The sequence below is a fragment of the Centruroides sculpturatus genome, unplaced genomic scaffold (assembly GCF_000671375.1).
Source record: "Centruroides sculpturatus isolate CEXI.00-Female unplaced genomic scaffold, Cexi_2.0 scaffold356, whole genome shotgun sequence".
NCBI lineage: Eukaryota > Metazoa > Arthropoda > Arachnida > Scorpiones > Buthidae > Centruroides > Centruroides sculpturatus.
In genome coordinates, this window is record NW_019384626.1 from 249,862 (window position 1) to 269,797 (window position 19,936).

General features: G+C 31.0%; 1 protein-coding gene across 1 annotated transcript in view; it reads left to right on the plus strand.

Annotated features, from left to right (window-relative positions):
* Window positions 1–19,936, plus strand: part of LOC111625627 (regulating synaptic membrane exocytosis protein 2-like) — a 328,126-nt gene that overhangs the window by 234,330 nt on the left and 73,860 nt on the right. Inside the window, exon 14 of the mRNA XM_023368831.1 lies at window positions 13,752–13,935. Within this exon, the coding sequence (XP_023224599.1) occupies window positions 13,752–13,935 (184 nt within the window). The remainder of the gene's footprint in view (window positions 1–13,751; window positions 13,936–19,936) is intronic.

Consider the following 19,936-nt stretch of genomic DNA (forward strand, 5'->3'; position numbering starts at 1 on the left):
TCATTATAAAATACCATTTGGGATGAAAAGATTTTATATGCAGATCAGACTAAACAGTTTTTATATTATAGTTGAAGGGAATTATTTGGATATCAGGAATAAACAATGTAGGCTGTGTAATGACCAAATTTCTGTATATCATATAATTAGTTTGTGCAAGGGTTGTTCCAAACTTAGAGAACAGACTGGTATTTCCACCTTGTCAGCCATCAAATCTATGCAAGAATTCTACCAAAAAATATTTCAGATGGGTCCAATTATGATTACCAAAATATATCAGTTCTTTATTAAATATATTAAAACGGTTGAGAGCCTTAATGAATGATTTATAGATTTACTTTTATTGTTGTTCTTACTTCTATCCAATATTATGTCACTTGATTAAATGTATTAAATGTATGAATAGAAGATAATTTACCTAATAATTTTTTATTTTTTCGGAAGATATATTATATATTCACTAATATTTGTAACCCAATGTATTGTACCACTTGTAACTGGAATTTTTTCCAAATTACTCTAATAAACTTGAATTGAATTGAATTGAATTGAATAATGAATTAATATTGGCTTTTTATAAAAATCTAAAACAAAATAACTATTTGATAATGCAATACAATCTAAGTTGGTCACCACGAGTGAAAACCAAATTGATCAACATAGGTAGATGATTATAGTACATCTAAAAATTATTAAAAATAAAATTCAAATATTTTGAATATAGTATATTAAATTAAGTGTAAGAAAATTATTCATTAAAATGAGATACACATTTTTTGAATGTTGGTTTTCTTGCAATTATTAAGTTTATTTTTTAAATGTATAAGAGGAAAAAATATTCAAAGTTTCAATTGGAAATTTTTTAGATATTTTATGAATTAAATATAATTGTATGATTTTTTGACAATTACGAAATTATTTTTTGGAGGTATTAAGCCTATTTTTACTCATCTTCCCAGCATTTGGCTGTTGAGTGTTGTATATAAACTTTTTTCCTTTGTAGTAATTTTATCAGTTAGTTAATTTGTGTGTATTCATGGTAAGAGATGTAGATTTATTCTATTTCCATGTGAATAAAATCAGCAATGATGATTTTAGTGTTTATTGTTTCTTTCCAAAGCTTCATTGTATATGTAAGCATTGCTATCATCACAGGAATTAACTTGATCTTCATTGATTATCATTTCAGCTACCTTTCTTAAAACATTTGATGATTTAAAAAAAACTATTTCTAGTTTCTTTCATTTATGCTAGATATAAAATGTAGTATTAAATATGGTTATAGATTTCAATGGTTTTTAACAGCAATAAAGTATATATTGGAGACCTTATAAATTTAATATTAGTGAAAAATACAGTTGAGTAAAATGTATCAATGATCTTTGACTTTAAAAATGTGTGACCTCAGATTTAACAGAGTTACAATTATAAAAGCAGTAACTGAAAACAAAAACCAATAGAGAAAGTAACAGAGCAAACATTTTCATCCGTGTTAAACAGGCATTATCAGGCTAAATGATCCAGCAGCTGTTAAAACACTGAAGGTTTGCTGTACAAGTGTCAAGGGAGGAGGTGAAATATGAAATAAGAAAGAGGGAGGGACGGGGAGAGGATAGAAAGTTTACAGTTCATAGAACATCTTATATTTCCTTTGCAGAGGAGAACTATGCAAAATTAGATTTTAAATATCTTTGTAAAATAACACAAGATGGTAATTTAGTTTAAATATTAAAAATTCAAGATAGTCTGTTGAAACAGGAATTACCATTTATTCAGTTTCAAACTTCTGGAATACATTTTTGACAATCAGCCTTTCCTTGTAGGCTTGGCCATCAAAATTAAAAACTTCTTGAAAACAATGAAAAAAAAATCAAATTAAAAACAAAAAGTTTTAAAAATTAGAACTGGTGATGCCATAGACATCTTTCATTTTCCATCTTTACAAATTGGGGACTGTAGAACTTATATCCACTAGAAGCAAGCACTGGTATATGTTGATTTACAGCTGCCCCCTGGTGGCAAGTCTTTGTAAAATAAGGAAAATTTTTAATTTTGATGGCCAACTAGCCTACAAGGAAAGGTCAGTCATCAAAAATGTATACTGGAACTTTGAAATTGAATAAGCGATGATTCCTGTTTTAACAGACTGTATCTTGAATTTTTAATGTTTTAGATTTGAATTAAATAATTATCAAAGTTGTTTCATTTAGTAACCCATTGTTTATATTTTATTTTCTAAAAAAGTTTTATCTGCAAGGAAGAGTTGTTCTTACAGAATTTTTATTAGTTAAAATGTTTAATTGAAATTTTAACAAAACTGTTAGCTTCTTAGGCAAGGATATACACACAGCTTATGTTCACTTAATAAAAATCTTTTTATTAAGTTATCACAATAAAAATGAAAATACTACATTCTATACTGTTCAAGCAGACAATAATTGGAGAAATAAAAACAAAAATTGGAGCTCTCACTCTCTAAACAGCTTTATCATAAATCAACATTTGTCAGAATAACTTTAACTAATCAAAAAATCTTATTGGAACGAAATCAAATAATATAAGAAAACAACGCCTTTTTAACAGTCCAGCAAAAACATTTAATTCTGTAAAAACGTTTTCGACCGATTTTAGCGGCCTTCATCAGTTACTCCAATATCAAAAAGAACCAAGTATTCAAAATTTACGTAATACAATTAAATAAAATTAAACTGCAGCTGCATAGAACAATGGAAAAAATAAAAATAAATAAATAAATAAAAATAAACAAATAAACTTAAATAAATAATAATGCCGTCATCATGGATACATATATTAACTTGTGTTAGTATAAAATGACTTCCAAGCAGTTGCCAAACCTTCTGCATCTCTGTGATTAATACATTCCGTGGCTATATGCGCTTTATGTATTTCTATTTTTTCAAGATCATGACATGAGATCATTACAAGCGGTGGCTTGTAATGATCTCATGGCCCTAACGATCATCGCACGATCCCAGTATACGGTTACATCCTGTTGTTTGGCAAATGCTGCCAGAACAGTACTGTCCATGTTCCTACCTACAGAATATTTATGCTCATTTATCCTTTGTTTTAAACTCCACATAGTTGCCCCAACATACACGAGGTCGGAATTAAACCGATGATCATTTATAGGTATAGAATATATACCCGTCAAGTTATTTTGATTATCCTTCTTCTTGTCATTCCTTAACATTCTATACACAGTTGGATTGCGTCGATATATTATTTGTAGCTTATTTTTATTGGCAACTTTCCTAACTATCTTGTTTAGAAATGGAAAATAATTAATTACCACATTTTTTCCTTGATCAATTTCGGGAGGCTGCTGGTTTTGCTTCTGTAGTCTTTTAATAAGTGCCTCAATCTCTTTTCTGTGGTATCCCTGTCAGGCCGCTGTTTTTTGTATGTACAGTCGACCCCCCTATAAGATATAGATACATTCCAATTTATTAGGAATCCGATTTCTTACAAGTCGTTCCAATCACAGTCCGAACGTGTCAAGTTTATGGACTACGGCTGATTGAAAGGTTTTCTTCCATAAAATTAATCGATTCTACACTAATCCGACTCAACATTTCCAAAATACGTATATTTTTTTGTAGTTTTATAGGAATCGTAATTATAGGGACCGTAATTATAGGGGGTCGACTGTAATCTAATTCCTCATATGTATCATATAAACTCGTGCAGTGGGTGTACTCTTTTTTAATCCACGCTCTAAATGCCGCATATTTAACATGCTTAGTATCTATCAAATTCTTTGGGATGATAATAGGTTGATAAACCAGTTTGCAATATATGCCTGTCCATATTTCCTTTCCTTACAAGTAATCAATATATCCAGGAAGTTAACATTCTTCTCGCTTTCTTGGTTCAAACCCAAAGTCAACCCAAATGGGTTATCGTTGATCTTGTCCATAAAATTCTGTGTGTTGTCATAATTTCTCCACAAGATGAAAATGTCATCGACATATCTGGAGTATATTGCTATATCATTTCTAAAGATGAGTATGATACTTCTTTCGAGCTGACGTAATACTAATTCACATAGGACAGCCGACATTGGGCTGCCCATGGGGACACCCCTTCCTTGAAGATAGGTCTTCCCTTCAAAAATAAAAAACGAACTATTACAAATCAAATTGGCCAGTTCTAAAATGTGTTTGTGGTATTTCCTAGGATTTTGTTTTTGTGCTTTGAGGGACTTTCTATTTACCGACATTAAAAATCCTAGGAAATACCACAAACACATTTGCCAAACAACAGGATGTAACTGTATACTGGGATCGTGTGGTGATTGTTAGGGCCACGAGATCATTATAAGCGGTGAAGCATCTTGGAAAAATAGAAATACATAAAGCGCATATAGCCACGGAATGTATTAATCACAGAGATGCAGAAGGTTTGGCAACTGCTTGGAAGTCATTTTATACTAACACAAGTTAATATATGTATCCATGATGACGGCATTATTATTTATTTAAGTTTATTTGTTTATTTTTATTTATTTATTTATTTTTATTTTTTCCATTGTTCTATGCAGCTGCAGTTTAATTTTATTTAATTGTATTACGTAAATTTTGAATACTTGGTTCTTTTTGATATTGGAGTAACTGATGAAGGCCACTAAAATCGGTCAAAAACGTTTTTAGAGAATTAAATGTTTTTGCTGGACTGTTAAAAAGGCGTTGTTTTCTTATATTAATAACTTTAACAATCCCACTCGACAAATAAATATTTAATTTGTTTTAAGGACAAAAGTTTTTCAAATCTGAATTTGGAGAGGGGTTTGGTTATTGCATCTGTAATCATTTCTTGAATGGTACAGTATGAGAATGCAGTAATTACATGTTCTGTTTTGACACTGATTTTGTCATTAATTGTTAATTTAATGCACCCTTGCTTTTCTCTATACTTCATTATTTGACAAAAGATCACTCTCATTTACTTCCAGTTAATTCACATCCATTAGCATAGATACTTTTTTAACCTTTATTAATCAATATTTTTCAATAATCTGATAGATTTTTTTTTATTCTGATGCAATAAGAAGCTTCCATCCTCTTTTCATTGAATCTGAATTCCTAAATGGTATGTGATATCTCCTAGATTTTTGATTTCAAAACTGTAGTCTAGCCTCTTCCTTATATCTGAAATAACTCTCTTGTCTACAGTTCTAATATTTTTAGACACTGGAGATTATAATATATAATCAAAATCACCACAGAGGAACCTTGAATTACTTCTAGTGCGTGTTTGTTTATGACTGATGCTTTTGATCTGCATAGGATATCCTCATCATGTTGGAGAGTTCAAAAATGGAATATGAGAAAGGAACATGTGATGTATTGTAAAAGCTCTCTTGTCAACTTGAATAACTATTAATTGTCAACATACACCAAAATATTCATCCAATGTCTCTTCTTAAACTTACAAGTTAGAATATAAACACAGATTTGCTTGACTCTGTTTAGAACTAAATTAAACACCTGAACACATGCTGAGCTTACTGCAATTTAATATTTAAATGCTTTCAGTCTATTCTTATAGGCCAGGGATGGCAAACCTTTTTGTGTTCACGTGCCATATTGTAAGCATACTTAGCTTTAAAGATGTTTATGCGTGCCAAAGTTTCAGACTTCGAATAACGATATTTAAAGAAATTATATAAAAAACTCACAACTCACCACACTTATATATCAAACACGTACACTGAACCAATATAATGTGTGGTACACTTATATATCATACACTTATATATCAAACACGTACACTGAACCAATATAATGTGTGGTATGAACGACGAAACCAAAAAACAAACGTTTTCGAACCTCTTGTTCTTCCTCAGGTTCCTTTAGATTTTAGCTCGTAAATTCGATATTTCAAATAACTTCGTTCTTGCGATCGAACAGTTCTTTTTTAAAAGATGCGTCGCGCATGCCGTTCAAATTAACGACTGCCGTCAACGAAAGTCATTAACAAATGTTGTTTAAATAATTTCTTTCTTAAGATCGAACATTTCTTTTAAATTATCCGTCATGCATGCGTGACATGTCCGCTTGCTCGGAAATATAGTCGGAAAAAAGTTATAGCCGGATGTATGCAGATAAAGAACAGCTGGTGGACCGGCAAGTTGATAGAAGGGAGGTTCCGGAAGACATAGAACGTATACCCGTCACCTTTAACCCATATGTAAGATCTATATATGACAAGATCGCCAAGAAGCGCCAAATCAGTATTGCTTACAGGAGGTGCCCTACTATTTTTAACATCCTAAGGAATGGGAAGGACCCTCCTAACCCCAGCAGAAGACCGGGGGTCTATAGTGTCCCTTTGAGAGATAACAGATTCGACAGGGACTTAATATATATAGGCTCTACTAAAAGATCCATAGGTGTCAGAATACAGGAGCATAAGGCAGACATTCGTCACGGGAGAACCAGCACGGCCCTCGCTACATACGCAACAGACCCGGGCATAGTTGCTGACTTTAATAGGGCCAATCTCCTCCTCGGTGCGCCTCCCAATGAACATCTCAAGTGGTTAGAGGCGATGCACATCTTTAAATCCTCTATCGAAACCACGTGCATAAATTTTAAAGAGGAGATGATCTTGTCGATGGCCTGGCAAGAGTTGATACATAACACGCTTTAACTGCTCGTTATTTCCGAGCAAGCGGACATGTCACGCATGCGTGACGGATAATTTAAAAGAAATGTTCGATCTTAAGAAAGAAATTATTTAAACAACATTCGTTAATGACTTTCGTTGACGGCAGTCGTTAATTTGAACGGCATGCGCGATGCATCTTTTAAAAAAGAACTGTTCGATCGCAAGAACGAAGTTAGTTGAAATATCGAATTTACGAGCTAAAATCTAAAGGAACCTGAGGAAGAACCTAGAAGAGGTTTGAAAACGTTTGTTTTTTGGTTTCGTCGTTCGTACCACACATTATATTGGTTCAGTGTACGTGCTTAAAGAAATTAAACAAATATGCTTTAATTAGAATAAATGTAAAAACACTGATTGAAAAAAGGATGATTGAGTGATAAACCGAAAAGATGATTGAAAAAGACAGAAATCGTATGATACATTATGTGCCAGATGATTTCTCCTTACGTGCCACAGGTTCGTCACCCCTGTTATAGGCCGTCCTCAGGAAATTATCGTTCCACAAACAAACATAAAGCTTTCAAATACTCATGAAATTTAAAATTTTTGAAAATTTAAAAAAAATTATTACATTAAACGGTTAAATATTAAATAAACAACAAATTACTAATACATTATATAACCAAACAAATGTAAAAATAAAATACTGTATTGAAAATACATTAAACTAGTTAAATCATAACTGCCATATCTTTTTACGGGTTTTTAACTCCCATTTTTTTTTTTTTATATTATGTATTTCCAGGCCGTTGGGAGAGCATTTGCGTCTTTTGCATTTAAGCAATTATTGTTCACTTTACTCGTATATATTTCTATCTTCTCCATACCTAACGCAATCATCAGAGAACGGACTGTCTTAAGTATTCTCGCTTCATCCCATTTCACATTTGCTCTTTCTGTTTGTGCCATGACTGCCAAAACTGTGTTATTATGCTCTTTATTCATATCATATTTGTGCTTTCTTAAATGTATTGCCAAGTTTTTTCTAGTGACCCCAATATAATCTTTTGTCACTCCCAACTGCTGATTCTCAAAAGGAATTTTATAGACCCGGCTTTATTTTGCATTCTTACTTTGTCTTTATCATTCCTTAGCAGTCTGTATATGTTTGGCACTCTTTTATACACCATTTTCGTGTTTTTATATTTATATAATTCTTCCATCACTCTCTCTATACTCCTATTGTATGTGAACTTGTTGATCCTATCCTTCCTATTATCTCATCTGCTTCTATGTTGTCTGTAACTCTTGATCAATACTTTGATTGTGGTTGTTCTGAATCCTAAACCTCTTGCCACTTTCTTAATTCTGCTTATCTCCCTAAGTCGATCTTGTACATTAGTGCAGTACAAGAACGCTCTTTTAATAAGCACCTTGAATGCTGATATCTTATACCTAAACAGATCATTTGATCATGCTGGTACTGTATATACAGTGGAGCAAACATGGGTTTTAAGTACATGGCCGTTTGTATACTGCCCATTTTAAACCTTATACCAATGTCCAGAAAATGTAGATGCATATGGCTTTTTTTGTTCCAGCTTTATCCTTAACCCATGACGATTGTCATTTATTGCAATTAAAAATTCTTCAATTCTTCATTTGTCCTTCCAAATTATTAACACATCATCCACATATCTCTTGTAGAATATAATGTCCTCTCCAAATGTTCCTAGGACATCCTTTTTCAATTTACACACTACCAACTCACATAAGAGTCCTGACATGGGACTTCCCATCAGGACACCGTCCTTCTGTTTGTATGTTACTCCATTGAATCCAAAAAATTAATGGAAGCACATCAAATCTGCTAGCTTATTTATGTCCTCCATATATGCTGATAACCCTGGATATATTGACTCTGTTTATATTATTGCTTTAATAAAAATTTATTTATTTTAGTATTCCAACATCAGACTGATTATTTAGTATGTAAAATGACTGACATAACTTGCACACAAGAAGTTCCTTTCCTGGTTTGATGTAACGTTCAGGTTGTGACATATACGGGATGTCCTGTTTCAATTAGTCACCCAAAATATCTTGACAAATATACATCCTATGAAAAAAAATGTTCTGCATCAAGGAGGACACAAGATGGAAGTACAGGTATACCTTACCTATGTCGGTAATTGGTTCCAGGAGAGGCGACGTAAGTCGAAAAATGATGTAAGTCGAATTTACTTGTCTCCGAATCTTCTTGTCACTAGGCTTGTCACTTGTCACTTGTCCATAAATTACCATTCCTGGTTCTGTATTTTATTTATTAATGCATTTTTAATAATATATGGTTAATAAGGATCTATTTTAAGCTTACAAACAAATAAATTTTAGTTTTTAATATAGTACAGAAAAAAATAATCTAAATTTATGAATGCATGTACTGTAAATACAGTATGTACTTGTAAATGTATATATTTTAATATGATTTTATGTGCTTTAAATGTTTTTCTAGTGATATTACGACTTCAATATTTGTAGTGGACAGACATAAAGTTGAGTAAAATGACTTAAACTTGATTTTTATTTTTCCATATACTTTTTTGACAAATGATGTATAATCGGAAACGACAACTCGAGGTATACCTGTATATGTTTCTTCACAGGTGGCATTACTACTACTGAAATAAACATCAACTTCATAAAATAACCAATATTGTTGTCTTTTTATCAACTTCATTGTCTGCAAATGAGTGTTGGACAGTAGATACAACTAACTGTCTGAAAATTTCATGGAAATATGATAATTAGGATTACTTTTGATAGAATAAATATTAAAATTTGAGTCAGGGAAGTTAAAACTAACATAAATCAGTGTCGAGGGACCTTGAAAACCTTTGACTTGGAGAAAATTTGAGTTAAAGAGATTCAAGTTAGAGATGTTAAACTCCTATGCTAATCCATTGAGACCTATCAATTGCTTCATTTTTTCAAGTTAAAGAAATATTTGAGTTACTGAACTTGACTTGGACTTGGAGAAGTTTTATTGTATTATAAAAAATATTTATCTTCTATTAATACAAAATTTGCATAATCTGTGCCCATTTATGTCCCTTGATCAATAAATTAGTTTTATTGAGAAATGATATAAGAATAATGTTTTAACTTTCCATCTACTTGATACATATTGTGGCACCAAAACCAAAATCTTTGGAGCTTTTTTTTTGGACCATTCTAAAGTACTTAAAACAAGTTACTCATATTTCTGACTTGTTTTGTATTAATTATAATTTTTGTCACTAGTGTGAAGGAGAGAAGGGAAAGGTTAATCCTTCTTCTTTTCAAGATAAATAAAGGGTGCAATAGTGATGTGAGTGTGGTTGTCGACACTGAAATAGTCACCTTTAGAACTCACAATGCTTACACAATTCTGGTTATGAATTTCTTCTCTTGAATGGATACATAGAAAGTTCTGGTCACAATCTTTTATCTGCACAATCTGACACCTGACTGTGATTGGACAAAGATTGGATGATGATCAGTGGCCCTGGGGCAAACTGGCTGGAAGTTGGTATAGTACAGCAGAACATAGGTTTCCAGGTAAAATTAGACAACCAGATCAGATGCAAGAAAGTTTGCTCTGTGTTAATCAATTTGACACCTCCATTTGACTTAATTTTCAAGTATTGATTTAACTTTGGCTCCTATCTTATGAAATGATATTTTCTTTTCTGACATCTAAGAATTTTTTTGTGTTTTTATTACTTACAACACAATAAATTTTCTTTTAAAGGAATGCTACATTTTCTTATTCTAAATTTTGTCATGTCTACGAGTATTGGAGTCAAAGCTCAATCTTTCTAATTGACATTCTAAACATTCCAAACCATTAGTTCACAACAGCTTGTGACCTGATGGGGTTAACCATATTGTTTATTTTGTACCTTTGTAACAGATTTATTGCATACATTTTTTATAACAAAATATTTTCTCAAATGAATTGAATTTTTGTACATTTAATGAGTTATCAGTTTGGCTGGAATCATCAATATAGCTTATAATTGCAAATTCACATCCTACTCTAGGATGATTTTTTCTTAGATATTTATAAAAATTTAATTAATAAAATTAATTAATCTTTTTAATTATACTATGCAAAAATATTTAGATAGTAACACATTTGTGTTTAATCTAAATTTTATAATAAATTAATCCAGAGTCTGTTAATAGCTCAGAAAAATTTGTCAATATTTGATTATTTAGTTTAATTTCAAATAAGATTAACTTGAATATTTGGAACATAGTTAAAATTAAATTGCTATAAAAATTTATAATAATAAAAATACAACTATAAATATAAAAAAAGAATATAAAGTTTTATATTATTTTGTTTCTTTTACTGTAATTTTTAAGTTTTAAATGTATCCTTTATGCATTGGCATTTATGAACACAGTAGAGCATCGATTATCTGACTCAATTGGGGACTCAGGTTGGTTGGATAACTGAAAAAATCGGATAACCGAAAACAATGAAAAAAATACATTATTAGTGTAATATATTAATATATTNTGCCAGCTAAAACACGCAAAAATTTAACAAAAATAATATTAAAGTAGCCAAGACATAGCCAAATATTGTAGTGCCACATCACTAGCGGACATTTGAACTTTGCCGACTAGAACAGTCGGTTCACCGATGTGACGGTTAATCAGTGGTCGGATAATCGATGCTCTACTGTAATTGACAATGAAAATATTAAACCTTTAACTGTTTTGCTCTGTCCAAATTCTGAACTTGGACTAAGAAACAAAGATATAAAAAAATTGTTTTTTCTTGAATATAGGATATTTAACAACAAACTTAGACTTATAAACTTTCAGGACAAGAAATCTTCCTTAACCTTATTATAATTTAAAGATTGAAGCAAGTGTTGTGCAAACAATCTATACTTTGTTTTATTTTCTTTCTATTATTATAATACAAAATATGTTCAGCATTTCATTGATCTTTGCATCAATAATATTTTAACATATTTTTGTTGTACTTGTTTTTTTTTGTTATTTTTCTTACTTTTTATTAGGGTTTCTCATTTCCCGGTATTTTGCTTGTCCCGGGATCCCGGGATAAAAGTGAACTGTTTCCCGGGATCCTGGGAAATCCCGGGATAGAATTAATTATTTTTAAGGTATACAAAATATCTTGAAATCAAATGATATAATTATTTTCCATTTTTTAAAGTAATTTTAAAGTTTTGTAACCTCCAAAATCATATTAATAATGCTGTGTTAGGTCTATAGGCCTATAATAAAAATTACCTTTAAATAACGTAGAAATTTTCACAAATAGAAAAAAATTAATTAAAGTTTGCTGGAAACTGCATACAACAACAAAAAAAAAAAATGTTTTGAATTGAGTTAAAAATTAAAAAAATGAACTTCTAATTTAGAAGGTAATTTTCGTTTTTTAAATAAAATATAATACAAAATATTGCAAACTTTTATAAGATTTTAAAAAGCAAAGATGGTCAATACTCCGATAACTCACTCTAATTCTTATTTTAGTAATGAAAAGTCTTGCCACCGAGAATGCCCTTTCCGATTCAATTGATGTGATTGGAATAGTGTTTAATGCATTTAAGAGAAGACAGATATTATGTGTTTTTTCACCTGTAGCCTGGAAGATTTCGAGTTCGTTTTCGAGATTGTAGTACTTCTTTCGCTCTCTAGTATTCTTGATTTGTCTACCTTGGCTGCTTTAATAGCGGCATCAAGCTTAGAGCTCGATAATTCGGCAATTCATTTGGCTTTAATAATCAGGTTTATGAAGAAAAACTTCATACTTGCAGACTTTGTACTCGTTTGTATCCTTGCCCAATTTGCACAATCTGGCGTCAGGCATTTATTGAAGCTACTGGGCATGGTTAAAACTCAAGACAGCGTAAGCACAATTATTCCAGATATTACAGGTTCCGACAAGTAAAGAATTTTTATAGTCATGCCACAAATAAGCTATATATTGATTATTGACCATTTGTGACATGCTATAACGAGCAAAAATTTAAAAAAACTAATAGGTAGGTTTAAAATTAATAAATACAAATGTATTCTGGCAGTGAATGAGTTAATTATGCTTTCTATTTGCAAAACTCCTCAACCTTAACACAAAATAAGAAAAAAAATGAATTTTTAAGAAATTTGCGGGATTTCCCGGGATATTTCCCGGGTTAAAAAAACAACCGGGATCCCGGAATCCCGTTTCAGAAACCCTACTTTTTATATTAGATGTTTAATATTTTTCTTTCAAAATGGTTTGCTAATTACTATTTCTGTGTTATACTATTTTTCAAAAAGTTATTAAATTAAGAAATGCAGTATTAATTTGGAAAATAATTTTTTAACCTAGTAAGTTAAAACTGATGAAGAATGTAATATTAGAAGTAGCATTGGTTATCTATCGTTTTTGGAAATTAGTTGAGAATATTAAATGAGATTTGGATGAAAATCTTGTAAATGATTCAAATAAATTATTATATAGTTTATAAAGAAGTCATTGTTAACTTTTAAACAGTAGAGCTTCAATACATTCATGAAAAAGTTGTTTATATTGATGTTACAGATTAATATAGATCTTTAAAAAATACTTGAATACAAAGATGCATGTATATTAATATTGTAAATTAAATTTTTATAAATTTTTTCAAAATTACTTTGAAAAACCTTTATATTATAGTTATCATTTGTTCTAATTCTACATCAATGAAGTTAACATAATTAATTTAAAAAATATTAGAAAGTAAAATATTAATTAGAGCTTTTAATTGGTGTTTTATTCAAATGTGAAAAAAATTTGATTACATTTAAACTGATTTATCTTGTTTCAAGAAATTTTAATTTTTAATAAATTATTTTCTTATTTCTACATTTTTGGATATTTATTTATGATCTATGTTTAAATACAAACTGGTTTATCTTGTTTTATCACAGAAAATTATTCCTTTTTAATTGTAAAATATAAAAATTAATTTTAGTAGTTTAAACATTAAAGAACAATAATTACTAAGATCAAATAATGACAATGTTTTTCTATTATTACTTAATTTTCCTTATTTATATTATAGTTTCAAGAGAAGATATGATTTATGGACATACTACAAGAAGAGAAAGTACTATTCCTGTTGATGAAATAATGTCACGTGGTCGGTCAAGATCAACGGTTGCAGGTGAAATGAGAATGTCTAGAACAAGATCACCTAGGCGAATGCCAGAATCCACATCCCGCTCACTTTCACCTCCTGAATTAAGGTATATAGCATAATGTAAAGCACTATGCATTTTTAAAAATTAATTTATTATTATTGATTCAAGATTTAGACACATGGATAAAATGTTTACCAAAAGTAAATGATAATTAAAATAATAATTTTTAATATACAAATTTATTGTATATTAAAAATTCTTGTATATGAATTCTTAATTTTGCTGAATTATAAATTTTTTCACATCAGTTCATTAAAAAAGCATTGCAAAATACTTCATGCAGAATTTTTTGCATAACTTTTGACTTAGAACTTTTGATGTTAATAGTAATAAAATAATACAAGGTCCAGCAGGAAAACAGAAAATTATATTTACAAAAAACACAATTATATTATTAACTTTTGAATATTTATTAGCAAATTATTATGTACAAGCAGGGATGACATTCGAAATATTTAACAAAGGGTTCGTAACAGAAAATTTTTCCTTAACAATTTTTTTTTTCGCTCAAATAGTGCATCGGAAGGCTCTAGTTTAGTAGTGTTACAGAGTATAATACGTATATTTTAATATTTTTAAAAGAATCAAACCATTGAGAAATGTTACATATGTTTAACAAGGTTCGGAAAACTTTGAAAATGTTAACAACGGGTTCGGCCGAACCTGTGCGAACCCGCTGAATATCACCACTGCGTACAAGGCATTTTCAAACAACATAGTTTGCCATTTATGTTTTGAAGATGATATCACTCAAGTGACAATTATTCATGCAAAAGAAAATCTTTACATTTTCAAAGTATGGCATGCATAGAGTAGTACCACATATTTTTGGGTATGTCATTGATTCCATGGCAGTTTTTTTGCTTTAGTTTTAATATTTTGTGGATGTCTTTTGTATACCATACTCTTTGTCCATAAAATTGAAATGCTTAAGGTGAAAATTTATCATGCATACAGTAACATATCTGAGAATATGTTGTGCCTCCTCATGATAGAGTTTGAAGATGTGAAGAGTTCTTTTGCATAAATGAGGGTCATTTATGTGATATCATCTTCAAAACATAAATGGCAAACTATGTTGTTTGAAAATGTCTTTTACATGAAAATTTTTTAATAAATATTCAAAAGTTAATAACCATATATTTATTTATTTACTAGTATTTATAAGTTGAAATCTGAGATCTGTAATTTGATGAAAAAATATAAGTTATGAAGATGATCTTTTAACTTCTTGTGAGAGTAGCCAAGGACGCAGAGCTCAATCTACGCCACTTACGGGCACTAGTCGGTAGGACTAGTTCTCTAGGATGCAGATCACTAGATCTGATCTTAAATATTTCATAGGAGAGCGATAACTGCTAGTTGATCCGAACTGCGAAGTTCAGACGTTCGTCAGGATTCCTTGACACCAGTTAATCGATCTTATTATACGCGGATTAACACGCGTTTGCGATCTGATTCGGAATAAATTGAGGAGACATTCTTATAAAATAAAACAAGAGTAAATTTAATAAATCTCAAACAAACGAATACAAAAATTAGATTACAACCATTTAGCGACAAACTAGAGGCTACGACCTTTTCTATGCTAATGCGCGATCGAGAGAGAGAGCTCACAAAATGATTCTAAACATACGACCTGTTAGTTGTCGTCGTCTTCGTTTCTGTAGGTAGAGGACACCTTGTAGATAGGGTTCATATTACTTTCATACGGGAGATCAATTCGTGCACAAAATATAAAAATATCACTTCTTCTAAGTGTAGACTCGGGACTTAGTCTATCGGACTCCGTTTTGGGCGTTGGCCATCAGGAGGAAAACTGCGTGGAGTTTAGATGCTTCGGATCTGTCGAAGAACTCCCCGAATTCTGACTAATTTCCCCTTTTATTTCAAAATTTTCGTCCAATCATCGTCCAGTAACTCTTTCGTGAGAACGGACGAAAGGGGGATGAATGAGGGGTAACCATTTCCCATCTGAGCGAGATTTTTAACCAGATACGGAAAAACAGAGGATGTTCTCTTCGATGAAAGGAAATAACATTTGTTATCTGGTTTTTCCCACGTCTAAAACAATATTTTTTTCACAAAAACGAAGTAATATTTCGTGTCTATATTTAAACATATTTAATAAAAATTCACAAATTAGACCCAGGGCCTTTCGGATCTCACATTCTATATTTTTTTTAATTACAATAATAGTTTTTGAATTATAAAATTATCCATCATTATCTGTTTATTGAAAATTATTAGTTTACAATTACAAAATTATATATATTCATTATTCTGTTTGATATTCACAATTCAAATTGAGAAGTATTTACATGGAAAGTTATTCACAGACTGATAACATTTTCATTTTGCAGCTATTATATGTTTGCTTCCATAGCATTCCATCAAAATATTGTTGCAATCATAATTAAACAGATAATTTTTTTTAATCCTGACTATTGATGTTATGGTAATGGTTGTTCAATCACAAAAAACAAGTTTTCTTAAAGAAAAATAAAATTTAATGTATAGATTTAAGAATTATTGTTCAGATGTAGGAGTTGGGACAAAAGAGCCCATTCATGTTTTAAAGAATATAAATCTAATGAAACAAGAATGACAAGTTCACTCACGTTTGGCAAAATTAGCCATATTGTTGAAGAACTGTCTACCATTAAAAATTCTTTATTGAAAGATTTGGAAATCCTTTATCCATTTATGAGAGATGTACAAAATGATACCATTCAACAATTATACATTAATTTGAAACCTTTGAATATAGTGTGACAATCATTCATCATGTTATATATAAATTTTGTTTGATTATAGACTTTTACATTTGTACCAATTCTGGAATGTTCTATTGTCTTTTGTCTCTCTCTATTATGTTGCCTGGAAGGACAATGAGTCCAGCAGGGGAGTAGAAGGAAGTAGTATATATAAGACATGTGGACAGGAGAGACACTCTTTTTCATGTGTAAGTGCAGAAGGATGACAAGAGTGATCAATGATGAAGGTTTGAGAGAAAGAAGAACCCTGACAATATACAGCTCCCATTTTAAATAAAGAGATGACAATGATGAGATAATCAGCACAAAACCTTTTTCACTAATTTCTATTTGTATTAACAGGAGTACTATGTTAATACGGCTAGAAATTAGTGAGAAAGGTTTTGTGCTGATAATCGTAGAAATAGTTCTAGCTACATTTGCATAGTAAATATGAGATAGCCACAATTGTACATATGGGAAGTAGAGATACTTTTTTGTAATAGTATCCCCACTTCCCTTTGTTCTGTTTGTATAATAGAATTAAAAATTAGGTATAAGAAAAAAATTACAAGATCAAATAAATATAATATTGTCACTATCAAAATTAATGACTGCTTGTAACAGAATATCTTTATTTAACAAATATTTGTTGATTTGTATCTGTATGAGGGCCTGGGCGGAAATTAAAATTTTTTGCTTATGATGACAAATATCTGGTTGGACATTTAAACTTTTACCTTTTGAAATAAAAAACAAAGCAAGACTTAAAGTGTCACAAAAACAATAAAAGTTCTTTCTGTGAAAAAGAAAAATAAAAGGCTGGAATTACAAGGGAGAATTTCAAAGTTTGGAGGAATTTTAGATGATTGGGATCAGGTTAAGTGTTGATAATGACCTCTCCTGTGTCCCAAAAGGTTTTGAATTGTCACAGGGAGCTGAGAGAAGACCAATCAGAATGCAGAATAGAGGAGAGAAACCCTTTAAAACTTGTGTTTCAAGGATGTGACATTCTTTGCTCCAATATTTCGACTGCTCAGAGCAAGAGGGTTACAACTCAAAATTTTCGATGTTTTAGTTATTGTACTTATGGGAATGCTTGTATCGAGTTCTATCTTATGTATAAAGGTTATATCTCTAAATGGCTTATTATGGCTCAGGGACGTACATATAACAGTTTCGCAATATGCTAATACACTCTGTTATTGAATTCAAGAGGGTTACATTTTGAGTTGTAACAGTTTTCAGCTTTCAATTAATTGCATTCTTGGTGAAAGAAANCAGGGAATTACACCTCGAAACGGCGAATTGCGCAGCGGCGTTATTGTGAATCAGCGTAAATTGAACTGGCGTAAACCGAGGGCTACCTGTATTATTTTGTTTCTTTCCTTCGTATTGTATTGTAAACGGGTGTTACCCCATCATATCTGTTGATTGGTCAATAACCAAGACCATGTGTTTGCATGTCGTACCCAATGGTGGGAGGTATAAAAGTTCAAACTCTTGTGCAAATCGTTATTCTGGTTCTTGCTTTGAGTTGGTTCAAGAGTTAACGTAATGTAGGAGCACCCATTCAGACAAAGAAAAGGATTAACGTGAGTATATGTTGAATTGAATGAAGAAATATTGGGTTGTTCAGAAAGTAAGTTTGTTTTTTTCCATGAAAAAAACCGAACTTACTTTCCAAACAACCCAATAGTATCTTTCCCACATGTGCATTGAAATCTAATTTAAATATCATCATCAAAAATATTGTGTTTTTTTCCATGAAAAAAAAAACGAAATTACTTTCTGAACAACCCAATATATTGGCATTACAACAAGAAATTTGAAAGAAAGGCTTAAGGAATAAATATAACGTCAGGAAAGGTTCCAATACAACTATACTCTGCCAGATGGCATAGACCCATTGATAGAAAAATGGGATGAAACGAATATTCAAAAAGGATTGTCAAACCCTTGCACTCCCAACATTAGCAATGACCGCTGAGAAAATTGAAATTTACAAATGCAAACTGGAAGAGGCATGTATAAATGCAAGGGATGCAGAAGGTCTACCATTAGCTTGGAAATTTATACTCAAAAAAGTTTTCCATGAACTCCTAACTTATACCTTTANTAAAACACTACACCTGGTTTTTTTTATCAATTCTGGCTGGCTTTTTCTGTTTGATGATATTACGCAATTTGTTTACTCGAATGCAGTACACTTTCGAATCAATTGTTAAATTGTCTGGTAAAAGCTCAAAAAAAAGTTTCCTTAATATCCCACCAAATAGAGCATTTCTCTTTAAGAACTCGTGAATTCATATTTCGAGCTTTGAAATGAAATCAATTTGTTTCAAGTACTCATAAACAGTTCAATTTGACAAATTTAATTTCTTAGTGATTTCACGTGCTGTTATTCCGCAGTTTGCTTCAATTGGTACTTTTATTTTGTTTTCATTGGCTTCAACCAGCCATCCATAACGTGGTGCATCTTCAATACTGAAATTGCGAGAACGAAATTTTGTAAACCAGTTTTGGCACTGTCGTTCTGTCAACACATCTCCACCATACATGTCACACGATTTTTTTCTCGCTTGAACGGCATTTTTATTTTTTTGGTAATAAAAAAGCAAAATATGCCAAAGATGCTGCTTTCGATCTTCCATATTTGATGGGACATAAAAAATAAACAAAACGAAAGTGCCAAAACGAAATCATACGAAAATTTTTACAAATAAGCCATAAAATGCTAGCTGTCAAAATATATAATGATAATACGGTTTAGAACGAAAATGACGGGATAAATACCACTAATCCGTCTAGTGGTAAAAAAACGAACTTACATTCCGAACAACCCAATAGAATCCAAGTCCATCATATTAAATACATCCAACATCTATGAATTAAGTGCAAGAGACGGCAAAAGAAACATCGAAGGACTTAAGTAAGACTTTATTTTTGTCGTCATATTTGATTATTGCATTCTTTCAAAAAGCTCGTATGTAAACTACATATATGGAAAGAAGACGTAATATCTTTATCCTTACTTCATGTATAGTGTATACAATATCGAATATTGTAAAAAGGGATATGAGTTCTGTTCTTCTCATGCTTTAGAATAGATAAAAGTTTGTAATTATCTATGATTAAACATTTGTTACTGAATATTAAAGAAATTGTAAAGTCCTTATTGTATTTCATTTGTGCCTTTGACCTTCCAACCTCGCCTAACAGACGTAGGTCCACCGGGGCATAACACCTTCAACTGTCCCAACAATCATACACAGTCAGCAAACTTTACA